The following is a 27,018-nucleotide window of genomic DNA, read 5'->3' as shown; positions in this document are numbered from 1 at the left end:
GCAATGGCCATGTGGATGGTGCTTCTTTGAAGGGAAAGGAGGTGGGAGATAAATGGGATGAGGGCTTCAGGAACATAAGGCATGCTGGACAGCAACTAATAATCCTGGCTGATATGGTTCAGTGGTTAAGCATCAATCTCTAAACCTGGAAGTCACGGTTCAGTTCCCGGTCGGAGAATATGCCCGGATTGGGGACTCAATCCCTTGTGTGGGGGTGTGCAGGAGACAATAATTCTCTCTCATCGTTGGTGTTTCTCCCTCTCTCTTCCTCTCTGAAATCAATACATATATAAACAATTATAGGTGCTACAGAGTTCACTGTCCCAACAAGGTCAGTGCCATAGATGACAGTGAAATATGAAGTCCAGGTGTGAGAATCCAAGAACCCAATTGTTCATCCACCTCAAAGCCTCATTCCCCCTCTTTTCCAGGTCTAGAACTACAGGGCAGCAAACACCCAAGCCCCTTCTCAATGTCACTGTATTGCTGACAAGGCTCAGGAAGCCTGACACATACATCTCTTCTTCCTCTTCTTTCCCAGCTAGCAAGACTTAGGAAATTGGAACAGGAACCAGAGACAACTCCTAAACATGAGGCTCTAGTCTGCCTTGGCCTCAGAAAACATCCAGACTGTCAGGAGCAGGAACAATGCAGCTTAGAGGTTTGGTTCCTACTTTAGCAAAAGCCCCAGATTCCAGAAAGCAGTGGCTGGATGGGATCTGCTTAAGTTAGCCAAGTTTGGTCCCTTCCAGCCCCTGTGCCCATTCCCTGTGGCCCCAAGCACCTCCTGAAATGAAAGTGTTTGCCCAGCCTTGATCCACAGCACGCATGTCCATACTCAGTGTGTGCTCTGCATGGCTGCCTCCAGAATAAGAGCAAAAAACAAGCAGCAGGGAATTAGGGGAACTCAGAAGCCAAAAGACAAATCTCTGAAGGAAATAACAACAGCAACCAGCACCTTCTGTTTCTACAGTCTTCCAAAAGAGAAGTCTTAATTACTTATGGCTGACCACCTCTTGGCTCTAGCACAGGCCACCTTGAAGAATGGAGTAGCTGTCCAGGCAGAGTGCAGTGCCTAGATTAGCCAAAAGAGGTCACTTCTGAAGGTATCTGTATCCCACCTACTCTCTCTCTCCCCTCAATCCTCCTTGAATAACCACGGCTGGAGCTCTCCAAGGTGGCACCAACTCCTGGCTGGGTTGGGCTGACCTCACTCCCTCCAAGTTCAAAGAAGAAGGTCTGTGTCCCTATCCAGTGTTGCTCATTGGTTAGAGCGTCCACCTGTGCACTGAAGGGGCATGGGTTCGATTCCCAGTCAAGGGCACCTACATGGGTTGTAGGTTTGATTCCCTGCACGCAGGAAGCAACCAAGCAATGTGTCTCTCTCACATCAATGTTTTTCTCTCTCTCCCACTCCTCGCTCCCTTCTTTCCACTCTCTCTAAAAAGCAATGGGAAAAATATACTCGGGTGAGGATTAACAAAAAAGTAGGAGGAGGAAGAACAGGAGGTGGAGGAGTGTGGAGTGATTATTTCTCCTGGCACTTGTCAACAGAGACAAGTATCATTTCCCTCATTAGCTCACAGCCTGTTCCAATTCTCAACTGCAAATGATGGTGTTGATCAAAGTAAAGCTTTGCTTATTGCGCTTTGCCAGTGGCTTACTTATCTGTCCCATAATGTTCAAGCTGACACAGCAACACAACTAGGTCCTGAGCAGTAGGAAGGAATCCAGTAAGAGAGAGCATATGAGGCTCCAACTTCTGATGGCATGAAATATATCCCCAGAAGATGAAATCTGGCCACTTCCATGCATCTAACTCAGCCCTCCTCTCTCTGAGGGCCACATCTCTGGCCCACAGCCACTATAATTGGCTTTCTGAAGTTGGTAGAGAGCAATGATAAGGCCCATGTCCTTATAATTCTTCCCAGGCACCAAGAGGATCATCAGAAACCAAAGACCACACACTGACATACCAACCCATCTAACTCATCCTCCTTACTATTTTAAAAGAAGGAACAGCAGCAACTCCTTACAGGCAGTGTACTGGCCTGGGAATCAAGAAAGCTGTGTCATTCCATAAACTGAACTAAGCAAATCACTATTCCCTTCTGTGCATATGGAAATTAGGGGATTAATACAGATGGTCTTTAAGCCCTTTCCAGTTCTCCGCTTCTGGCAATGGTCAGTATACCTCCGCAGTGAGCATTCACAGCGACCTGGGGACAGTGCCATCTAAACTCCTAGTGTCAAACACAATGATGCCACTCCCTTCTTCACCGCTTCATTTACAGTCTGGCCATCTCTGAAAGAAATACCAGGAGGAGGGGCGGGCACCGGAGACGTAGCATGAAGCCCTTTTCACAGAACTCGAAATGAGGCTTTCAGACTACAAATAATCCAGCATACAGAACTGCAGCTCCCAAAAGAAGTCCTTCCTAGAAGGCAAATCACTCTTCCCCGAGTCCATCCTACCGTACAGTGCATCGCACGCACACAGAACTACGGCTCCCACAATCCACCAGAGCCATCGCGAGCCTTTCTCCCAGGGTGCAATGCGCTCCCGTTAGCCTTTTGGACCCCTTGCGCATTGCAAACTGGGAGCTGAAGTCCACTGTAGGCAGGTAGCTGGGCGTTGTCAACATCATAAACTCTTGGCTTTTGGCTTTCTCTTTAAGAGCATTTCTGAGGGACAGAGATCAAAAGAGTGTACTAACAGGCATGCGAAATTCCCCAAGGTGTTACCACTATGCAAGGCAGAGATGCTGAGACTAAAATTAGCTGTGGGGAACGGGAGGGAAGTGATAACAGGAGCCATCCAACCCGACACCAAAAGCATCGTTTTCCGTCGCGATGGCTTTTTCTTTTCTCTTTACGAATATGGCGCCTGGTCCAGCCACACCTGACGCTGGGACCAAACAGTCCAGCGCAACATCCCTAGGAGTACTGCTGTCACCAACAGCCTGCCAGCTCCAGCCAGCACCACACCTTATCCTTCCTGTGCATGCCTGAGGGTTCCAAGGACATGATAGTCTATGTACCATTACCAACATGGCGAAAGGAGAAGCATTCTTGTTAGGGCCTGCAGGTGACAATACGCCTGCGTGAGCGCTGGCTGTGTTGTTGCAGGCGGGAGAGGAACAGCCTCAACACGCCTGCGCAGGAACAGAGTAGTCTAGGTCCAGCTACAAACCCCAATGGATGAACCGTGCTCGTGTTTCTGCGGCTGCGCTGTGACCCTTACGCGCTCTCCCAGGCGCCTGCGCGATACCTCAGGTCCCGCCCCTTTATCTCAGTGCGCAGGCGCAGGGGGGGAAAAGCCAGGGTTTCGGCGCTTCAGAAGAATGCCAGCGCGGCTGCGCGCTGGGGGGTACCCCCTCATTGCGGCTGCGCCGGAGCCCGGCCGCCGGCTGTCACTGCGGTTGCGCGCGCCGAGCAGCGATCCCCGGGCGCCTGCGCGGGTGGCTTTGCGGGCGCTCGCGGTAAGTTTGCGCCAAGTGCGCGGCAGCCGGGACGCAGACGGCGGCGGCGGCGAGAGGCGGAGCCCGGGGACCACCCCTCATCACCCTCCCCGCAGTCACCTCACGTACCACAACCTCACCTAACCTCTCACCCCCCCTCCGATCCCCCAACCCCAGGATGGCAGCGCCCGCCAGCCTTCCCTGCCGGACCAGCGGTCGCCAGCGCCGGCTCTAGCTTGCGGGACTAGGCCCCACCGAGGCCTGACCCCCGGAGCCGGGACCCACCGTGCAGTCAGCCACTGGGCCGGGGCTGAGGGGCCGCTCCCCCCTCACGGCCCGTAGGGAGGACGCTGCCATCCCGGGGACTGGGGGCCGGGGGGTGGGGGGGAGCCAGGGCGAGGAAGTCGGGACCTGTGTTGAGAAAAAAGAAGGGGACCGGGGTCAGGAGCGCCCCCTCCTCCCGCTTCCCCCTCCCCCCGGGGTTGGGGGGGGCCCGAACAGAAAGCGCCCAGCCCGGGAGGTGGATGAATGTGGGAGAAAATGGAGACCAAGACGATCGTGTACGACTTGGACACGTCAGGGGGGCTGATGGAGGTAAGAGTAGCCCTCCTCATCCCCTTCCCCCAACGCCGGGAGGGAACCTCCGCCCTCCGCCCCACAAAGCCAGTCCTGAGCTCGCAGCGCAAGTGGGCCTGGGGAGGAGGGGGGTTCTTTCCACCCAGACTCTCCCATCTTTGCAATGTGAGGGGGCCAAGCTCAGCCTCCGAGGACGTTTGCAGCAGTTTCACCACCCGCCGCCCTCGATTTGCTCTTCCCGAGGCACCAACCCGCTCCCATCTCGTTGCACCGGCGGGCTTCCCCACCCCCTTCTCGTCGGCCCCTTTGTGCTTCCCCCAGCACGTCCGGGTACCCGGCTTCAGGCCTCTCCAGAGCCCAGCTCGGAGTCCCCCACTGTCCATACAAGGAAGTGTGGCGAGCTGGGAACCGCGCACCCTTCTCCCCATCCCCCCACCCTGATTCTCCCCATTTGGAAGAAGCTCCTTGTTGTGCTGCAGGAACACGGTTAGGGGGTGGGCTCCCCCTGGTTCCGGGGGGCTGAGAGGTTCTGGGAGCAGCCTGGATGGGAGGAAGAAGGACAAAAGGGGGGAGAGGGGTGGGTGACGGAGAAGCCGCGCCGGAGGGGCGACGGACAGCCCGGGAGCTCCGAGTGTGCACACACGCCGTTTGTATGTGTGTGCAGCAAATCCAAGCCCTGCTGGCACCCCCCAAGACGGACGAGGCCGAAAAGCGGAGTCGCAAGCCCGAGAAGGAGCCCCGGAGAAGCGGCAGGGCCACCAACCACGACAGCTGCGATAGCTGCAAAGAAGGTGGCGACCTCCTGTGCTGTGACCATTGCCCTGCCGCCTTCCACCTTCAGTGCTGGTAAGGCCTGCGGACGCCTTTTGGAGCCCCGTGGTGGGCCCTGGTTGGCACATTCCTTCACCCGGCCTACCCCTGCCTGCCAAATAACGGGCGCCTGCAGCCGCTAGATGACTTTCTATCGCCGCTGGGGCGAGCGCCTCCTGGCCCAGGTGTATGCGGGGCTCTGGCCGTTTGCGGGGGAGGAAGGGGAGGAGCGGCGATGGGGTCGGGACCCCGAGATGGAGATGGGGAGGAGAAGGGAGAACCCCATCTGAGACTGCCAGTGGCCAGGGAGCGGGGACTGATCCTGCCGGGCACGGCTGGCCGGGGCCGGGAGGAAGGGGAGGAGCTCCGGGCCCTGTGCCGCTCGCTTGCCCGCGCGCCCGCCGCCCTCGGGCTCGGGCCAGGCCGGGCCGGGCCGGGCTCTCCCCGGGGTCGGTGCGCGGAACCCTCGGCCGCCAGAGATGCCCGGGTCCAGAGCCCGGGACCCGGCGTCCGGGCGTTTGCGGCTGTAGCAGGAATCATGGAGGTTGTCTTTGAGTCCGCCTCTTCTCTGTCTCTCTGTTTACAATATGGCGACCTGTCTTTAAATTATATTTTTATTCTCAGCGCCATTTTGGCTGCATATATGATTTGCAAACGCCTCCCGGGGAACAGTGGGGTTAGCCCCCGCGTCCTTTCTGCGGAAGCTCCTCGGAGGCCGAGGCTGGGATCTCACCGCTTTGGTCCCTTTTCTCTGCTGCCGCCTGCCCCCTGTTGCCTCTCGGAGCTGCCTCCTTCTTCCCCGCCCCGTGCGGCCGCCTCTTAGGAAATCGGGCCCTGTTAGACAATTAAAATTGCCCTTGGGCGCCGATTTCTCTTATCCGCTCTGGATCGGCGAGCCCTTCACTGCCAAATTACTTGCTGCTGGGGCTGGATTGTATGCGGTGGCTCCGCAAGGACATTTTTAAGGAGCGGAGGGGTGGAAAGCTGTGCGCTTTTTTACACCACCACCCCCTTACTGAGCTCGAGGGGAGGGGAGAGACCAGGGGAAGAGAGGGAGGGACCTGGGTTGATGGCCTGATGCTGGATCCTCCTCAGCAGCTCAGCCCTGAACAATCAGGCCAAGGAGAGTTTATACTCCGACTTCTGCCTGGAGAAATCACCTCTGCCCGCCACAAAAAATCCCATATTTGCTCAGGGAACCCAGATTGGGTCTCATTCTGGTTTTCAGCAACAGTTGACTGAATCGAGTGATTGTGGAAGGAGACAGGCTGCAGAGAGAGAGGGAAGGAGAGGGTCTGTTTGTTCCCACCCATTTTTTCATGTTTTGTTTAAAAAAAAAAAAAAAATTTAATGGGGTTTTTCCTTAAGTACTGTACACAGTTCCATCCAAATTCCTTCTCTCCGTTTGTGGACTAGCACCTCTTGTATATTTACACTAATTGCAGGTTTTGGAACACCTATTAAACAGATGATTGATACTGGGCAAATTAAGTCTGTGGTCAGAAGGTATGTAGGAAGCTCCAGTTACCGTTCCCAAGATACTTTTGTCCAGGAGGGCACCCCATCTTAGCTTGTAATGTTGCAGAAACAAAAATGATTACCCTGGAGGAAGCTTTGCTGCTAGCTTTAAATTTTTTATTATGAAATGACTAATACCAGTAGGAAGGGTTTGTGAGTTTTATCCTTTTTATCCTATAAGTTGTAATTCACCTGGAGGGGAAAAAAATCTCTGCAAGTTTCCTGTTCTGTTCTTGCTAATGGAAACAATTTGTACCTAAATAAGATGAGTTTTTTACAAGTTATTCCCAGTTGCTTACATTTTTTTTATTGTACTTACTTGATACATACACCAGGACTGAATTGTAGATTGCTTGATTTTAAATATAGCTTAATGTTTTACCTAAGTTCTTAAAGTTAGTGTTAACCATATTGAGGGAAATTTGGTAAGCTCTTTATTGTTTTTAGTCTCATTTGTTTAATAAAACTGAAATTGTTTATTAGAAGCTTCAGGCATGGAAAAGTGTAATGTTTTGCCTGGCATTGGACTTTTTAAACTCTAAAATCTAACCTCTGAATCTTTTAATAAGATGAGTCTAAGTCTTGTCAAGTTGTACAATTAACAGTTTCTGCTTCAGCTGGGAGGAGAGGGGGAAGGACTTTTTTTTTTAGCTGTTGGTGAGACTCAGGCTTGCCCAGACTGCATTTCATTGAATACTTTGTATAAGACCATGAATGGGGACTGGTAATCAGAGATTTGAGAATCCTAGTAAATGAGGCAGGGCATGTTTCACATCTCCAGTTGCGCTTTGAAGATGCCGGTACTGAATGTACCATTAACTTATCTTGAGTTATTATATAAATCACAAAACATTCTAGATAACGGTACAAAAGCAGGAAGCCTTCTTTTAAGTGTGGCTTATCCCATTTTCCTGCCTCCTACCCTAGGCCCTTTCCAGCACAAGTGAAGTCCTTCATTAGCCATCTCAACCAAAGTGGACAGATAGATCAAGCAATTAGTGGTCTCAGATAATTTTTTGATTCCTGAGTGTGCTCTCAACATGTCCCATTGCTTTTTTGTACCATGTGGGAGTGAGGTTAGACGATATGGTTATATTTTCTCTTGCTTCCCTTTTTAACTAGCTAAGACTGGGTTATTTAGGTAAACATAGGGTGATAATTTTCCTCATGTACAGAAAGCACAAGAGTGAAGATGGAGTTTTGCAAACCCTGTAGGTCATAACTGCAGTGCTGCTGTGGGTCTCCATTCAAAGCTCTGAGACAAGTCCTTTTTCAGTCTCTCTAGTGTGCCTTGCCAGCTTGCCTCACCGTGAACCCGATCTAGTCAAATGTTCCAGAAGTGATTGTAGGCAAGCTTTACCTCCTGGGTTTAGTGACAGCCACAACCACCAGGGATTTTTCTAAGATAAACTACTGGAGGAAATGACTGATCAAATAAGCTGTTTTAATTGTCTTGTCTTGTCTCAGGGTCAGAGCTTTATATGAAGAATAGTCCTTTTCCCAATTAGACTACGAGTCCTATTTGGGGTTTTCTGTAATGATCTGGCTGAGGAAATGAATTTCCCTGTACTCGGTACCATTAACTCACTAAAGAATTAAACTTGAGGAGCTAAGGATGTTTTCATATTTGTTTAAGTGATATTGTAATCATTTTATCCAAGTTTAACTGGTTATAAATTAGTCAGAGTGGTAGCAGGGGTTACTAAACCTGCCCCTGGAGAATTGGAAAGAGAGATGTTTTTAAGGGTTCCCTGGTGAGCCTGGCCTTTATTATGATTGTCATGCCATAAGTTGAGCCTTCTGAAAATACCGGTCTTCGTGGACTGGTCCCTAAAACATCAGTGAAAAAAATGTTAGAATAACTGATGGAGCTCTATTTGCCACTGACCCATCTTTCTGTTTGAGATGGATAGAATTATTCTTACTGATAAAGTGAGTAGCATAGGGCATTGATAATGAGGCTGACTAGAAACTGGATGGTTTCCTCCGATTGCTTTCTCATGGCATTTTGCTCCAGACTGAGGGACCAAAATGGTCTGATTAAGAAGTGCATCCACCTCAGCAGACCTCAGCATGGTTGCTTCCCGTCAGACAGATTTCTGTAGCATTTGCCTCCGCATGTTATATTTGGAATTGTTGGCCGCTTTCCTCTCTCTGGTGTTGGCAGCAAGATCTCAAATGAGGTTTTCGAAGAATGAGAGTAAAAAGGTCTCTGTGCACAGGCAAAACTAAGCTCAGCTTGGAGTTTTGCATATTTAATTTTCAGTGAGTCATAACAAAAAAGGTTTTGCACTTAGAGTAAAAAGCTGCCTTACAGAAAATATTTGCCATGTGAACTTTAAGGAGGTGGTTTTTCTGATTTTGTTGTATTTAGCTCCTCATTAGGATAGTGTCAGGCAAGAGATTAATTTAAATACATTTATGTTAACATTATCTTATGAATCTGTTGTTTCTGACATCGTAAGTGCTGAGAAGCCTGGCACTGAAGAATTGGAGGTGACAGCATCAGGACTGCCTCCCCTTAGCCTATCCCCTCAATAGTAAAATGATTGAACAATAAACTAATTTGGTTTTATGTGTATTTTATGTTTTTACTTTCGCATTTGCTAAGTTGCATTGGAAGCTGGGTTTGTAGTATTGTTAAGTGGTCCACTCAAACAGGGAGGGTCCATTGCCAATCAACTTCAACTCAATATCACATGTATGCTTTGTAAACCTATGGTGGGGCTCAGGGACTAATTCTTGTTACATGAGTGCTTTAACCCAAGGATAAAAGATAACCACTGTTTAAAAATATAAGAATAATATTTGGTATGAGTTGTTTGCTCACAACTGTTTGTGACCCAAATGGCTTTCATTGAGAAAGCCATGGGAAGTATTAAAAGTGGGAAAGGACGTAATACTCCTCAATTATGTGCAAATGTGTAAAGATACGTTTTAGGTACAGCCTTTATTTTTAATATGGAGATGGACTTGTGTTTATTTTAAATTCTTAAGTATATCTCCAAAAGAATTTGTTGAAAGACAAATCATGTGCCGGGACTGATGTGGCTCAGTGGATAGAGCATCGGCCTGCGAACTGAAACGTCCCAGGTTCAATTCCGGTCAAGGGCATGTACCTTGGTTGCGGGCACATCCCCAGTGGGGGGGGGGGGGGTGCAAGAGGCAGCTGGTCGGTGTTTCTCTCTCATCGACGTTTCTAACTCTCCCTCTCAATTCCTCTCTGTGTAAAATCAATAAAATATATTTTTTTTAAAAAAAGAAAGACAAATCATAAAATTGGACCCTGGTGGGGTAGCTCAATTGGTTAGAGCGTTGCCCCCAATATGCCGAGATTGCAGGTTTGATCTTCAGTGAGGGCAAATACAAGAAGCAACTAATGAATGCATACTAAATTAGTGGAACAACAAATTGATAGCTCTCTCCTCTCTCTTAGTCTCTCTCAAATCAATAAATAAATTTTTAAATAAAGTAAAATAAAAAATTATTTTATTTGGACTGAAAAGGGATTCAAATAATCCTGTGTTAAATGAAGCAGTGATTTTTATTAAGCTCTGAATGAAATTGCAAGTGATACTCAAAAGGGCTCAGTGGGTTTTCAAGGTTCATCCTTGTAGGATTTATCAGTACTTTCTATGGCTGAATACTATTCCATGTGTGGATATAATACATTCTATTTATTCATTCATTAGTTGGTGGAAATGTGGGTTGTTTTCACTTTTTGCTATCATGAATAATGATGCTATAAAACATTCATGTGCACATTTTTTGTGTGAACACTGCTTTCATTTCTCTTAGGTGTGTATATTGAAGAGTGGAATTGCTAAGTCACTCTTATGTTTAACCTTTGAAGAACTGCCAGACTATTCTCCAAAGTGGTTGCACCATTTTACATTCCCACCAGCACTGTATGAGGGTCCCAGTTTCTCCACATCTTTTCCAACCCTTGTTATTATCTGTCTTCCAGTGGGTAAAGCCATCCAGTGGATACAAAGTGCTATGTCATTGAGATTGAGATTTGCATTTTCCTGCTGGCTAATGAGTTGAACATCTTTTCATGTGCTTATTGGCCATTTGTATATTTTCTTGGAATAATGTCTATTCATACCCTTTGTCCAAGTTTAATTGGGTTGTGTTTTCTTATTATTGAGTTGTAAGGGATATATATATATATATATATATATATATATATATATATATATATATATTCTAGATACCAGTCCCTTATCAGATACACTATTTGCAAGTATTTTCTCCCAATTTATGGGTTGTCTTTTTATTCAACTTTTGAGTCTTACCGAGAAAAAGATGGTAGATTTAATTACACGTTAACGTCTATGCCTGTATAATCTATGTAATGACAGTGAGCAAAGGGTTTCTTCTGTGAATTGCAGTCAAGATGGCGCGTCTCAGTGGAGAGAACCTTACAGTGTGCTTTGGTGTTTTGCTGCTTCAACTTTTCTGAGTGACCCTTCTCAACAAAGAAGTCTAAGGCTGGAAGTTAACCTAGAGGAAATATAAAAAAATCCACCACCTGCCTGAAGCAGGATGCCCACCCAGCACCCACAGCCACAATAGAAAATGTCTATGTGCAGACACTTCTCATACTTTGGGGCTCCTAAGGAAGATTTTAATTGCCTCGGTATGATTGGTAACAGGTTGGGGTGGAAATAACTCCAGATCAATAAATGAACTGTCTTTTAAACCAGTTAACAAGGACAAAATGATTTTTGTACACTGGTGAACTCACCTGTTTATATATGTTTTTATGTAAGCCCAGGTAGCAATAAATAGGGAGAGAATATTTGCCTGCAGGTTTTATATAACTTGTAAAAAGAAACCGTCTGCTTTGATGTTCCCCAGAGGATTTTGTTGCTACCTAGAAATGCAGGTGTCCCGCTAATTAACAGAAATGGGTACATCTTTTCTTCTCCAAGTGACAGGGCCATAGAATATAGATGAAGCTGAATGTTGTTTGCTTTTGGTTATAGGTAAGAATGTTGAAATCCATCTCTGAACTGGCACATATACAACAATTCCTTGGGTGTGTAGTTAAACAGGTCATCCTAGTAGAATATTCTGGTTGGGATTATGATGGACTTATTATGATAATGCAGCACAAGCTCCTGGAAATGCATTATTTTAAGGTACCAGAGTTTTAAGTCACCAGAGCACGGCGGGGGAAAGTTTGTTTTTCCACCTCCACCGTGCTTTTCCTTCTACTTAGAGTCCCCAGTGAGTACAACATGGCCAGCTGCAGTGTCGTTGAATGAGTGACACTTATAAGAGCACCTCTGCATAATGCTATCCTCCCAAGAGATAGGACAAGAGTACGGCTGTCCCCCTGCCAGTTTCCTGAAAGAGGAGGACATTGTATTCAGTGCAAGTCCTAGACCAAATTTCAGAAAGGCACTTTGGTATTGCGGATTTGTCACCATGCCCAGGATGCATGCACAGGTCACTGGCTGGCTGCTTTTCCCATGACTCGAGAACAGTTAAGAATAAGGTGACTTCTTTTTCTGCTTACCTCTTATGGATATCAAAATCCTTATCTTTTAAGCCTAAGGTTATTTCTAAACCTAGGTCTCAGCAAATAAGAATAAAGATGAAGTTTTAGCTGGCACATTTGTGTGGGAGGCAAAAGACGCTGAAGGAAACAATGGACACTGATAATAGGAGAAATCATTGATTTTTACCCATCGGCAAAGAGAAACTTGGCTACTATATAGAGCTGTTGGTGAATCACTGTAAGCAAATACCAAGTACACCTTGCAGATTGATAAAATTATCTAAGTAATAAACACTCAACTCATTCAAAGAGCTCCTTTCCCTTTTCCTTAGTAGTGTACTAAATGCTCACTAAACTACAGTTTCTGGCTTACAGTGGTCAACTTATGATTGTTGTGTACTTTATATAGTGCAAAAGCAATGCACATTCAGTAGAAACCAGGTAGGCTATGGTTGGGTTTATTAAATGCATTTTTGACTTATAATAGCTTCAACTTAAAATGGGTTTATTGGGATTTAATCCCATTATTAAGTCAAGGAACATCTGTACTTGAAAGCCAGAGGCTAACCCATTTTCTCTGCTCACCGGTGCATAATACCTAATGGTATTACAAATGAGAATATGCGAAGATAAACACTGTTTGGGGAACAGAAATTATGTCTGGGTTCTTCCAACTGGATGGTATCTTTGTTAATACAGGCACACAGTGCCCTAGCCAGTTTGGCTCAGTGGATAGGGTGTCGGCCTAAGGACTGAAGAGTCCTGTATTAGATTCTGGTCAAGGCCACATGTCTGGGTTGCTGGCTCGATCTCCATTAGGGGGCGTGCAGGAGACAGCCAATCAATGATTCTCATCATTAATGTTTCTATCTCTCTCTCCCTCTACCTTCCTCTCTGAAATCCATTAAAAAAAATACAAACACAAAGTGACCCTTCCTTTCCCTCTTAATTACATTTGCTTTCCTGTATGTTAATGGCTTTGGTGTTTAATCTTTGCCCTTCCTTTGTTTTCTGACAAATTGTACAGCATATCTCTCAGAAAATGTTTCCCAGTCTTGAAAGGACAAAAGACAGAGTGACTGCAGGGCAGAGGAAAACTCCATGCCTAAACCAAGCCATCAGTCCACTGATTTAGGCTCTGCATGAGGCGCTCTTTGAAATAATCTTGAGTGAGCAAAAAAGGACTCTGCAGGGTTTGAATTTAACCATAACCCAAAGACATCACTTCATCTCTAGACCAGGCAGGGGTGGGGGAGCCGCTCAGAATTACTAGCAAGCTTGAGTCCAGAGTGGAATCCTGTTTTTGGCGATACGAGCACATTTACAGGCTTTTATCCAACTGTGATATTCAGAGGGATGTTGAGTATTATTTTTCTCGTGTCTGCAGGAAGCTAATGAAATGTACAGCACTTCAAGTGCGTTTAGACAAATCTCGACATTACAAACCTGGGCATTGTGGAGCTACTCCTGTTCTGCTTTCCACCGGTTATGGGCTCCTGTGACGAGCTGGTAGCTTTTTAGTTCCCATGTTCATTAGACATGGGAATTAAATCAGTAGAGTTCTACTGATTCTTGGTTTTAACAAAACTCTGGAAACATTGGAGAGAAACTCTACAGTGTACTTTTTCCATTGAATTTATGCACATTTAAGGGTGTATAATTTTCATAATGTATTTTAACCAATAATTGATTATTGGTTAAAATACATCAATTATTGGTTAAAATACATTATGAAAATTATACACCCTTAAATGTGTATAAACCTGTAACTTTTCATAGATCTATGCATAAGTTTACTACATTCAACTTTCTTTGATCTTGCTTGCCATTTTTTGAAAGAGCATTTTAAATTAAGGAGAATTCTGTCACTAATTTTAGCCTTTTTGTAAATATTGTTTTGCTTTTTTTATCCCTCTGTAGCCCTTATGGTTTTGCCTGGCACAGATGACACTTCGCAATTCTAACTTAATTCTAATGCCTAATTTTATAATATCTGACATCTCTGAGTGCTGGCTGTAGACTGTAGGTGTTGGGGATGTAAGCTGAACAGGTAAGAAAAGTGTCTGCAGTTTAAGTTATGGGAAGAGTTCATGTCAAAGGCTTGTGTGCTTACTGCATACAAGCTTTTCTCAAATCTTATCATTTTTGTGCACACATTCAGATCTTCAGGATGATCGTTTTTTGATTAGGGACCATCTGAGAAGAAAACTGGGCCAAAGGGAAAAGTCATGGCTCTCTCTCTGAGAAGTATGTTCAGCTCCTAAATAGGTCGCTGTGGGTATAACTGGAAGGCTCGGCAGCCCAAGGCAGCACTTAGCTGTGGCATCAAACCACGACAGCACAGTTTGACAGCGTGCCCAGGAGATTACCTCTCCAGCCATGGAGGGTGGGGGAGCGGTCAGGTTCATGAGGAGAATGGGGGAGGGGAGAAAGTAGTGGTCACAGAAGGAAGGAATAACCTCTGTGCTGTTTTGGCCCAAATAATAGCATTATTTTCTCTCCTTTTTTTTTTTTTTTTTTTTTTTAGTAGAAGACCCTGTCAGTAAATGAAGCAGAAATCCTCCTTAGGGAAAAGTAGCTGGGTCTTAAGTAGAAACCTGCTCTCTATATACAAAGTGAGCAAAACTAGGCTCACAGTTTCTATGGAAAATAATACAATAATAAATAAATAATAATACAAGAATAAACGTTCGCATATTCACAACTGTAAACCTACTTTTGCCCCACCCTGTATTTAGTAGGATTTCAAATAAAAACATTGTTAATATTTTCTTAGTTTTCCCAGCCTTTGTGGGATTTTAGGTTCAATATCTGTAAGATGTAAATTGGTCCAGATTCCCTAAGCTATGTCTGTAAGAATAGTGGGGCCTGAGTATTACCTTGTTCTTGATAGACTACTAAAATTTGGCCGCAGTACAGTACTCAGTTTTGTTGGTTCCTCTGTTCCTCTTTCCAATGGAATGGAATCCCTAGGAGTGTTACGCAGTGACTGTTGAGGCCAGAATGTTGGCTCTTCCAGAACAGGTGGGCTCCTACAGCTATCATGAGGTGGATGAATAGAGCCCATTTAAAAAATGTTTGTAGCAAGCCCGTTTTCCATTCTAGAGAAGCCAGGATTGCAAGAATAGGCAAACTAGTAATAATAGGTCAGGCCCTGTAAGCACCCGGGCTCACCTTATAGAGAAGTTAGCAGAAGCAAACACCTGGTGTAACTGTTGATGCTCTACCCTCCCTCCCTCCTCCTTTCCTTGCACTAGCTTATAACCCTCTTCTCCGGGTGTCCTTCGCTGGGAGGATGTCACAGGCCAGCTTTACTTAGAAGGCGATAAAATTTGGGAGCACAGTCAGCTAGTTTGAAAGGATTGTAGCCTGTGGAAATGACGCAACTAGCTAAGTTTCTCAATGGGGTATTTGTAATGGCCTGGCACTTCATTGGTCTTTTTGTTAACATTGCTACTGAGGCTTTGCATGAAAACCAGCAGTCCTTGTACTTTTTACTTTGTAGCGCTAGCTGTATTTGAGTCAGTAGCTGGGATGAAGGAGGGTAAGGTATTAAGGTTCAGGGACAATCCTCCCACCCCCATGAACTTTCTCTGTGCTTTCATCTCCCCAGTATCCTTCAGTGTGACCATCTCTCCTGCCTTTGAAAGGCATGCCATACTTGAAGATGAAAGCTGGTGACCACACAAGTGTCAGAGGAAGCCTACTATTTCTGCTGCCATTTAAGTTTCATTAAATTTTATCCCCTCAAAACCTAAACCAGCTGAAACCGGTTTGGCTCAGTGGATAGAGCATCGGCCTGCGGACTGAAAGGTCCCAGGTTCGATTCCGGTCAAGGGCATGTACCTTGGTTGCGGGTACATCCCCAGTAGGGGGTGTGCAAGAGGCAGCATATCAATGTTTCTCTCTCATCGATGTTTCCAACTCTCTATCCCTCTCTTTTCCTCTCTGTAAAAAATCAATTTTATATATATATATATATATATATATATATATATATATATATATATATATATTAAAAAAACTAAACCATTAAATTTGAGTATACTAGTATTAATCCAGCTTTCAATTTACATTTTAAAATGTATTTTAAAGTTAAACTTTACCCAGAGCCTCTTAGCTTTTGCAGAACAGTAGCTGGTTTCAGTTTGTAAAAGGCTTGTTTTCTGTGCTCCTAGGTCCCTTTATAGATCAAGATGTCTATTCGGAGCCCAGCCAGTGTTGCTCAGTGGTTGAGCATTGACCTATGAACCAGGAGGTCATGATTAGATGCCTGGTCTGTGGGCTAGACCCCAGTGGAGGGGTCATACAGAAGGCAGCTGATCCATGGTTCTCTTCATTAATGTTTCTCTCTCTCCCTCTCCCTTCCTCTCTGAAATCAATTTTTTTTTTTTTAAATTTACTATAAACTAAAAAAAGATGGCTGCTGGGAGGCTGAAACCTGATTATGGTTCTGCTAGTAGTCACCTTTACTCCCATTTTGGCTGGTACCAACACATTTCTGTAGCTAGCAGAGGGCAGCGGGGCCAGTTAGAGGGAGTCGTCCTGTTCTGAACACGCATGGTATTGTCTTTTGCGGTTGGTATTACACAATGCCACTAAATATAATTGTAGGATTTTTATCTGATAGAAGACCTCGGATGAATGGAATCCATGAACTATGAAATTAAAAATCAAAACTGTTTAGTGCTATTATTTGCTTGCTGAATACCCCACCACCATCAAAAAGGGAGGTGGTGCCCTAGCCAGTTTGGCTCAGTGGCTAGAGCATTGGCCTGAGGACTGAAGGGTCCTGGATTCGATTCTGGTCAGAGGCACATGCCTAGGTTATGGGCTTGATCCCCATGGGCTTGATCCCCAGTGGGGAGCGTGCAGGAGGCAGCCAATCAATGATTCTCATCATTGATGTTTCTCTTTCCCTCTCCCTTCCTCTCTGAAATCAATAAAAAATAAATTTCTTTTTAAAGGGAGGTGGTATACAGATAATAGTAGGGGACCAGTGAGATCATTCTTAATTTAACTGATGTTTTATTTCAACTCAAACTGCCATATGTGGCTTGAGAGCTTCTGTTGCTTGGTGAATGATGGGTTCTGACAGGAGGGACTCTACCAGTTCATGCAACTGACCTCTTTTAGAATACAACCCGAATGGAAGGCTGTTAGTATATTGTGTAGATATGTTGTCTACGTAGTGTTCCTTAAGTATTTGTGTTAAACAATATTTTGTCAATCTGGGAAGATAAAATGTAGTGTGTGTTTTTTAAAAATATTTTTCACTATTTGCTTTCTTTTGTCCTAAGACATACACTAAAGTTCTTAATTTGATTAAGTGATATTGTCTTTCTGGCTCCCTTTGGCTCAAGTTTTAAAATGTCAGTGTCACTTAGCTGGATGGACAGTAACCTAATTTTTTTTTAAAAAAAAACAACGCAACACCATTCTTATCTGCAAGTTATAATGTAAAAAATAGGTCTTTGAAATAAGAGGCAGTCTTTCTGCTTCCCTATCTTCCTTTCTTCCTCCACCTCTCCCTTCCCCCCTTTGTTCTTTTGTTCCCTTCTCCCTTCCAGTTCCATATTGAAAAACTGCTTGCATTGGATGGATAATTAACACAGAGCAACAGGTCCCGCTGGAGGGGACTAAATCTGAAGTAAATGTTAATATTGAGCAGGTTCACGTGTTTTAATAAGCAAGGGAGATGAGTGAGGTTAGACTCAGATCAGCCATACTAATGTATGACTTGAAATAGATCCTTTTAATTAGAGAGCGAAGAACCATGACAACTACCAATATCTTCCACCTGCAGTGGTGAGCCGCAGCCTCATTAAGGAATGAAAGAGGCATTCTGAATTAAAATTGGCTCTGTCGTTTGGCTGTAGTGGAGTCATCTGGCTGTAGGCTTTGAATATTTGACACGGAGGGCTCTGTCAGTGCAGGCTTTACAGTTAACTGAGAGGTGTGTATGTGGTTTTCTCTCCAATAACTCCTGAAATAGACCTATGTAGACACCCTTATCAACAATGGAAACAAGTCATTTATATTTGTTTATGGGAGTCTAGATGCTAGAGTCCTACTGCAGAGGTTGGCTTTAAGAGTTTTACTTTTGAAAAATTAATGTTCTTGACCAGCTTTCTAGTTGGTTGGTGTACAGATATTACTGTTAATAGTTTATAGATTTCTTAGGCCTTACAGAGAACCACACCAAACTCTGAGACACATATACTTTAATTGTACAATGTCTGAAAATTTAGAGTTCTATTGTTATGAACTATTTTATAGCTAACAATGTCTTTAAGATCAAGTAGTGGTTACAGTGGACAGGCACTTTCTAGCCAGGACTTGCAGTCTAGTGCTTTTCAACAAGTGATCTGGAAGGGAATATCCACTGCAGTGAAGATGGGAAGTCATTCTGCAGAAGCTCCATCCTCACAGGTCACTCTTCTCTGCCGTGGAGAAGAGTACCTATCTCGAAGGACTATATAGGCCATAGTCCTTTCTTTTTCTTTTTCTTTTTTTTTTTAACAGATTGATAAATCATATATATATATATATATAAAATTGATTTTTCACAGAAAGGAGGGAGTGGGATAGAGAGCCAGAAACATCGACCAGCTGCCTCCTATACAACTCCCAGCAGGGATGTGTCCAAAACCAATGCATATGCCCTTGACCAGAATCGAGCCCGGGACCCCTCAATCCGCAGACCGACACTCTATCTACTGAGCCAAACCGGCTTCAGTTCATTATTGATATTTCTCTCTCCCTCCCTCATCCTTCCTCTCTGAAATCAATAAAAATATATATTAAAAAAAAAAAAAAAAAAAAAGAACTAGAAAACTGTGACTTGGGTTCTAATTCTGCTGCTTATTGGCTACATGGCTTTAGATAAGTCAGTTTCCTTGCCTGTGCAATGGGAATAATAATTAGTTCTCACAGTATGGTGGTGAAAAGCAAATAAGAGCATCTGTGAAAAAAATTTTGTGAACCGTGATACACTGTCTAGATGTAATATCACTGTGTTATTTCTAGCTTTAGTGATTAGGAAGTATTGTCCTTACAAGCAGCTCTGGCTCATTATAGTATTTTCATGGTTTTCACTGCTTGCAGAAACTCGGATAGAATAATTTCACCTTACGTTTAGCTTTTAACTATTTCCTTTAGTAGAAAATGGCTCTTGGCACCCTATCTTCATTGATATATGAGGATGAAAAGGAGCTGGGACAGAACCTTGTTTTTCTTGACAAGCATATCATTAATTTTAAAGAATCTGACATACATGTATAGGTATTCCTTGTTTTATTGTACCCCTCTTTCTTGCACTTCGCAGATACTGTGCTTGTTTTTTTTATAAAATGAAGGTAAAACCCTCCAGCAGCAAAAACACTGCAACTTGTTGAAGGTTCAAATAATGGTTAGCATATTTTTTAACAATAAAATACTTTTTAATTAATATATGTATGTAGTGGTTGGTTTGTTTGTTTGTTTGTTTTCTAAACTATGCTATTGCACACTTAATAGCCCTGGCCGGGGTAGCTCAATTGGTTAGAGTGTCATCCTGATATGCCAATGTTGTGAGTTCAATCCCTGGTCAGGGTTTATACAAGAATCAACTAATGAATGCATAGATAAGTGAAACAACAAAATCAATGTTTCTCTCTCCCCTTTCTTCCTCTCTCTAAAATCAATAAGTAAAAAAAATAAATAAATAAAAAATAAAAAATATATAGTGTAAATATAACTGCTATATGTACTGGGGAACCAAAAATTTGCATGACTCTCTTTATTGTGATACTCATTTTATTTATTTTTTAATAGCAGCATTATTGTGATATTCATTTTATTGCAGTGGTCTGTAATTGAACCCACAATATCTCCAAGGTAGGCCTGTAATTATTTCAAAGTTACACACTAAACTTAGGGGCACATCATTCTTATGGGTGTAGGAGCTTAAGGTGGGTGGATGAGGTGGGAAACTCCTCAGGATGTGTACATGAGTCCCCTGAGGCAGAATTTCCTTTCTCTCTGGAATCCTTTCCTTGTTGATAATATTTAATGTGGAACAGAACAAGTTTATTTGCAAAACAGCCTTTTTCTGGAACTAGTTCCTGAGCTTTTTACCCCAATGACAGTCTGTCTTTCCTGGAGGCATTTCATGAATCCTTTTCCTTTTGAATTGAAAAACTGCCATCTAAATTGCTTGAAAGGAATTGCTAGTAGCAAAGAGGAATCATGAGAAAGCTTTCTGATGGGCAATTCCTGTGTTTCAGCTATGCCTATGATGACCATTTTCTAGAAACATAGACCTTCCTTCCTTTTCAGTCACATCTTAGGTATTATTACCGTCTCTCTAGATAACCACATTTTCAAATGTATTTCAAGATGCATGTTCTGTCTCTTAAGAAAGTAGCAAAATCCCAGCAAGGCCTTATTGTTTTAAGTGTTCTATATTAATCTTGGAAATAACCCTCTAACTTCCCTGCATACTCCCTAAACTCACAGTCCTCACCCCATCCTTTAGGGCAGACAAGAGGAGCCTGTGGCCATAATCTAGAATTCTGAAAAATGTGTGTTCTTAAACTTGGTATCTCTAAAAGTGATCTTTTAGAAACCAACCTAGAGCTACTTTTAAAAGTCTCTTAATAGAAATTTTAAGCATTTTACCCTGAATTAAAATATTTTAAACATTTTACCCTGGCCAGTTTGGCTCTGGATAGAGCGTTGACCTGCAGACTGAAGGTTCCAGGTTCTATTCCGGTCAAGGGCACGTGCCTGGTTGCAGGGCTTGATCCCCAGTAAGGGGGTGTGAGGGGGCAGCTGACAAATGATTCTTTTTCCCTCTCCCTTCCTCAATAAAAATATATATATATTTTAATTTAAACTGATTGCATAAAAATTAAACACACACACAAAAAAAAGAGAGGGGTGGGGGGTAAGGCGTAAGGCCCTGGCCAGATAGCTCAATTGGTTAGAGCAGTGGTTGGCAAACTGCGGCTCTGTTGACTAATGAGTTTGCTGAACACTGCTAGGGAAAAACACTTAAAAAACATTTTAATAATGTACTAATGTCTTTAACCTGAAGTCAAAACTTCTGGGTAAGGGTAATGCCTTATGCAGTGGTTGGCAAACTCATTAGTCAACAGAGCAGCAAACCTCGGCTCGTGAGCCACAGTTTGCCGACTACTGCATTAGAGCGTTGCCCAGATACACCAAGGTTTTGGGTTTGATCCCCTGACTAGGATCAACCCAGCTTCTATATATGTAAAAGGCTAATATGCAAAATAACACCTCAGGAGTTCAACCGGGAGACCAGGAGTTTGATCGTTCACTCTGACTTGCGTTGACCACCAGGGGTCGGCACTGAATGAAGGAATGCCCTAGCCAGCAGTGGCAGCTGGAAAGCTCAATCGGCCCTGATTGCTAGGGACCCTGCCTGTGCATGAATTTTGTGCACCGGGCCTCTAGTGAATGCATAAGTAAAGAGATGTTTCTCTCTCTCTTCTTCTCTCTCTCTCTCTCCCTCTCCCTTTCTCTCTCTTTAAAAATCAGTTTAAAAAAAAAAAAAAAAAAAACAAGAAAGCACCCTGGCTCAGTTGGTTGGAGCCATACACCTAAGTTTGCAAGTTTGATTCTTATAACCTGGTTAGGGCACATACCTAGGTTTTGGGTTTGATCCCTAGGTTGGGACAGGTACAGGAGGCAGCCAATCAACATTTCTCTCTCTCTTTCTCTGTGTGTGTGTGTCTGTTAGACATTACAGGTGATATATATATATACACACACACACACACACACACACACTTACATACATACACACACATATATATCCATCCATCTTCAGGTGAAGCTATAAAATAGAAAGAAATAAGATATTAAATTATTTAAAGGAGACTTTAATAAGTAGGGTGCATAGTTCATTGTGTAGTTGAGATTTCAAGTGTGGATTTTGGTGTCGTCTTGTTGTTTTGTGACTTAGAAAACATAAATAATTTTATATGCAATTTAACCACAAAATAAGTACCTGTCCAATTGCATTGCCTTGCCTCATGACTTTGGAGGGGTTACCTTCACTTTCTAGAAGCCCATTCTTTTAATGTTCTTCAGCCCTTAAAACTTCATTGAGTACCTGCAGTGTGCCAGGCATTGTGCAGAGTGTGGAAGTACAAAGATGAATAAGGCATAGAGAAGGGACTTAGGTACATAACAGTTTCAATGTGGCACAAAACTGCTATAGAGAATCAGGAACTGTCAGAGAAGGCTTCCTGGAGGTAACACCTGACTTGAGCCCGTATAAAAGATGAGTCCACCAGGTGAAAGGATGTGGCTTTAGTGGTTGTGAGCAGTGGCTCTGGAATGAGCAGACAGAGTTGAGAAACAGTACAGGCTGTGTAGGGGGCCACCAGACTTAATGGAGCTGGAGAAGGAGGCAGGGTTCTAGTCATGGAGTCTTACCTACAACACTGAGGAGCTTGAACTTCATCCTGTAATGGATGGGGTGATATTGAAGGGCATTTTAATTTAGAGAGTGATATAATCAGAATTGTGTTTTAAATATATCATTCTGCCAGCAGGGTTGGAAATAGATTAGGGGAAGCATGAAGGACCAGGAGGACATTCACATTTCGGTAAAAAGATGTAAGCCTGTACCATCCCGCCTTACCCTTCTCTGCTTTACATGTGGGGTAGGGTATCTTGGCTCAAAGCCAGTAGGCAAATGAAAAGAAATGATGAAAAACAGAATCAGAAGTGACAGCCTTTTCAGGGTTAATCTTAATATAACAGCTGCTGAAGCATAGCAGAGTCTGTAGACCTTTGCAAATTACATGTGTGCATTTCATTAGTTTGGGTGTGGTCTATGTAGAAATGCATTGGAGAGAATAAAAGTAGACATTACAGATGATGTTCGCCTGTGGCCCTCCAGGGCTTAAAGACCTATCCCCACAGGCCTACGTGCCTCCAGTTTTCCACTTCCTGATACAGGTCCTCCTGTGATTCCACCAAGGTAACAGGGAAGAAAGGGAGCAATGGGGCTTGCTGGGCATCCTGACATGCACGATCAGATCTCTGGGGAAGCACAGAGTAAGGAAAATTTGCCCACCCAAGGCTATTAGGTAGAAAAGATAAAGCAGGATAGCATTAAGCCCAGGACTTAAAGGAAAGGTCCTTATACATTCAATCTTCGAGTGTGGGTGTTGTGTGTTTTTTTGTAGTTTTCTCGGATTCTTTTAAGAAAAATTTCCTACTTGCCATTCCAAGTAAAATACCTTCAGGAACCAACTGTAAGAATTTCTTAAGCATAAATGTAGCCTGTTCTGTATAGCAGTGGTTTTCAAACTTTGATATTGAGCATAAATTGCTAAGCCCTATCCCCAAAATTTATGATTCAGTGGGTCTGGAGTGAGGTCTCAGAATTTTATTTTCTAATAAGTTCCCAAATGATGCTGCCAGTCTGGAAACCACACTTTGAGAACTACTGTATAGGCATTATAAATATGAGCCTCCCAAGGGCTTAATAAAGTCTCATATGGATCTTGGTGTAACCTTAATGGAAATCGGTGACCTTGGAGAATCAGTAAGGCTAGCCCTACACAGTTTTAATTTTGATTCAGTATTGACTTAATTGAATAGCTACTATGTACACATCTTACAAAGATACAAAGAGGGAAGAGATTCAACCCTTGTCTTGGTCCCTCTAATAAAAGAAATGGGAGAACTATCACATAAGGGAAAGCATGAGAAGTGCCAGAAGTGACCCAAAGCCATGTAGCCAGGGTCTAGGACGTTTGAGTAATCCCAGAAAGACACATGGAGGAGCTGTCCCCAGTATGCCATTGTTGCCTGACAAACTGCCCCAAAACTCCGTGGCTTAAAACACACACTACCGTGTTTCCCCAAAAATAAGACCTAGCGCATAGAAAGATAAGACATCCCCTGAAAATAAGACCTAGTGCAACTTTGGGAGAAAAAATTAATATAAGACACTGTCTTATTTTCGGGGAAACAGGGTAGTTATTATCTCTCACAAGCCTTTGGGTTATTGAGCTCAGCTGGGTGGTTTTCTGTTATATGTGCTGTTGTCTGGTACTGCAGCCATTTGGAAGTTCATCTGGGCTGGCATAGTCCAAGATGACTCAGTCACATGGCAGTAGTGGTGCTGGCTGTTGGCTTGGATTTCAGCAGGAGCTGTTCATTGGAGTGCCTTAAGTCTCCTCTGTGTGGCCCCCCACAGCACAACATCAGGGCTCTGAGATGGAACATTCCAGGCGTGTAAACATGGAATCTTCAGGTCTCCTAAGAACTCTGCTACATTCTGTTGGTCAAAACAAGGAACAAGAACAAGCCCCAATTCAAGAGGAAGGAAATAGACTACTTCTGGATGGAAGGAGTATCAGAGAATTTGTAACGATCTTTAATCTACCATAGGCAAATTGTAGCAGGACTTACAGGCATACAGGCATGGCTTTCTAGGGGGAGAGTGTTCTAGAGAAAGAAATTATATCTTTCCCTGTAAGCCCAGTATTAATAGCTCTGAATTTGGCTTCTCTTTCTAAGATGAGGGAGGGGCTCACTCTTTAGGTTACTGTAAAGGATGCCAAGTAAGCATTTTGAAAGATGTGAGAGTCCAAGCAGTGCTGTAGGGCTGGCCAAAATAGAAGTTGAGGGACATGCGGCTTTGTGCCAGACCTAGGAAGGCTTTTTCCTCTGCTTCAAAGGATTAGTTAGTCACTTAGTCTTGCCCTTGTCTTTTCCCCCGCAGTAACCCTCCACTGAGTGAAGAGATGTTGCCTCCTGGGGAGTGGATGTGTCACCGGTGCACTGTTCGTCGAAAGGTAATAATGCTGTTTTCTAAAGGCTTTGCTCAGAATGCCGGATCTAGAGTACTGATATTCTAGAGCTAAGATGGCCTAGCCCTGAAGGTGTTTTTGTCCCTTCTTCTTGTCTCTTCCAGCCCTGGAATCACCCACATTCTCCTCATGGTGACTGTTTGGAATCCAATAGGGCCTAAAATCCAAACATGGGCTGCTGATATGGGCAGAAGAGGTGTGTTAATTTACTAAGCCATGTATCATTCAATAGTGACAGGAGTAGTTTGATCTTGTAGACCTCCTGTAGGTGGCCTGAATGTGGCAACTATATCCATGGCTAAAAGTGGTTGAAGAAAAAACAAGCTGCTTTTCCAGCTTGATGGAAAAAAGGGTTTCTCTTACCCCAAGACAAATAAGTCACTAGTAACCAAAGGCTTAGCCAGGTGTATGGGGAAGGGGGACTTTGAACTCACTTGTACCCCAAATTGCCTAATCTCTCTTTAGTTTCCCTTACCTTGGCTTCAATAATTCATTACTGGCTTTGAGAACATTATTTTCTACATTGAGAGAACTGCTGTGGAATGCAAAAGCTAAATTCTCCTTTATCAAAAAAGGAAGTAGGTGTGTTTCCACTCAGATTAAGAGAGAGCCAATCCTCAAATTACAGACTGGATTACACTTGGCAAATTATAAAGCCACACACACACACACACACACACACTAATTATACGCCAAATAACTTGCTTTTGTTGTGACATCACTTCTGTTTTCCCTGCCTGTGTACATGATGTCACAATGAGTGATGACTTCCTTGGTTGCAGAAACAGGATGAGATGATTCAGAGATTGTGGTTTATGTGTGTAACAGTTTTCAACCTTTAAGAGGAAGGTAAACAGTTAGCTAGACATTCTTTTTCAGTGTGTTCACAAGAGTTCCTGTTAAAAAGCAAGCTAGGGCTAACTCAGCCACCTACCACAGTTGTAGTTTGATTTCTCCTAAAATCCACAAAACAGGCTGTCCCCCAGCCTGCTCACCTCCCCAGATCTCTTCCTGTGCATACTTGGTTAGATTAGAGCAGGGCCAGTTAGAGATACCTGCCAGCCAGGAAGCCTTTCAGAAACTTGCCACTCAAAGAAGCTGGATGCAAAAGGGTTAGGAACAGTGGAGGGAGAAGAGGTAAAGCCAGGAAAAGAGGGTAGAGGAGAGAAACTGTTATTTCAGTTCCCATCATCTCCTGGGTATTTTATGTGCCTTATCTTATTTAATCCATGTAGCCATTTGTGGGTGTTACAAATGGTGTTAGTGTCTCCATTTTAGAAAGGAAGAAACTGAGGCTTATAAATGCAGAAAAACTTTCCCAAAGAAAAGGAATTGACAGAACCAAGATAGGAACTAAATCCTGTCTCATTCCAACACTCTATTACCTCTTCATCAATTTTCTAGAAGCAGAAATACTTGCTAGAGATTATAGCACGCTTTTTTCCTAACATAGTATGTATTTTCTGAAATTTCACTCTGACCTTCTCTCAGATGGCCCTCTTTGCCTACCAGAGCCAAACCTGTCTTTTCCACCACCACCACCACCAGTTCCAGGCTTTGGCCCTCTGTAGTTACACTGAAGTGGATTGAAATGATACATCCTCTGAGCCTCATCACCCTCCAATGTTCAGGTCCTATTCCTAGTGGAGGCTAGATTCTCCCAACTCAGAGCCATCCCTTTCATATATATGACCCTCTTGATCGTCACCATGTCTCTGAGAAAAGAAGAAAAGTTTTACTGGATTAATTTTACAGATAGAGAAATTCCTGCCCACCAGCCTGAGTCACCCAACGTCATAGGAAATCAGTGGCAGAACTGGGACAAGACCCCAGGTCTTCCGACTGGAGACCAATGTAAAACTTCCATTTGACCACTCAATTTGGAGTCCTGGAGGAAAACGTATTGTCAGTCATCTAGTCCTACAGAGTACATTTAGTCTCCTTCCACTTCTCCACCTTCCCATTCAAAGAAGTATCACTTTCATAGTTCTAGTTAAATTTGAAACATTGAAAGCCACCATGATGATTACTGAGTCTCTACCCTTCACACACTCTCCTTCCACAGTTACCTTCCAGGCCAGCACCCAGTGTCCCTAGATAGGGAGCTTTGCTTGCCTATTTTACATATTACCTTTGTTCTTGCAGACTGTTATATATATAATTTTTTTAAATTTTATTTCAGAGAGGAAGGGAAAGGGGAGAGAGAGAGAGAGAGAGAGAGAGAGAGAGAGAGAGAGAGAGAGAGAAACATCAATGATGAGAGAGAATCTTTGATCGGCTGCCTCTTGCAGGCCCCACACCG

The 27,018-nt window shown here is 43.8% G+C and overlaps 1 protein-coding gene across 5 annotated transcripts in view; it reads left to right on the top strand.

The window, feature by feature from the left end:
• Window positions 1-3,310: 3,310 nt before the first annotated feature.
• Window positions 3,311-27,018, top strand: part of PHF12 (PHD finger protein 12) — a 42,327-nt gene continuing 18,619 nt past the window's right edge. Inside the window, exons 1-3 of one of the 5 annotated variants that reach the window (XM_084862869.1) lie at window positions 3,311-3,482; window positions 4,702-4,883; window positions 24,629-24,701. In XM_084862869.1, the coding sequence (XP_084718995.1) occupies window positions 3,345-3,482; window positions 4,702-4,883; window positions 24,629-24,701 (393 nt within the window). In that variant the 5' untranslated portion in view covers window positions 3,311-3,344. Of the gene's footprint in view, window positions 3,483-3,614; window positions 4,056-4,140; window positions 4,884-24,628; window positions 24,702-24,818; window positions 24,913-27,018 lie in introns of those variants that run through there. The other 4 variants (XM_084862871.1, XM_084862872.1, XM_084862870.1 and 1 more) reach the window with 4 other exon arrangements.

The sequence above is a fragment of the Pipistrellus hanaki genome (genome assembly GCF_964339955.1).
Source record: "Pipistrellus hanaki genome assembly, chromosome: 16".
In the NCBI taxonomy this organism is placed as follows: Eukaryota; Metazoa; Chordata; class Mammalia; order Chiroptera; family Vespertilionidae; genus Pipistrellus; species Pipistrellus hanaki.
The sequence above is the reverse complement of the archived record's forward strand: the minus strand, read 5'-3'. Positions and strand labels throughout refer to the sequence as shown.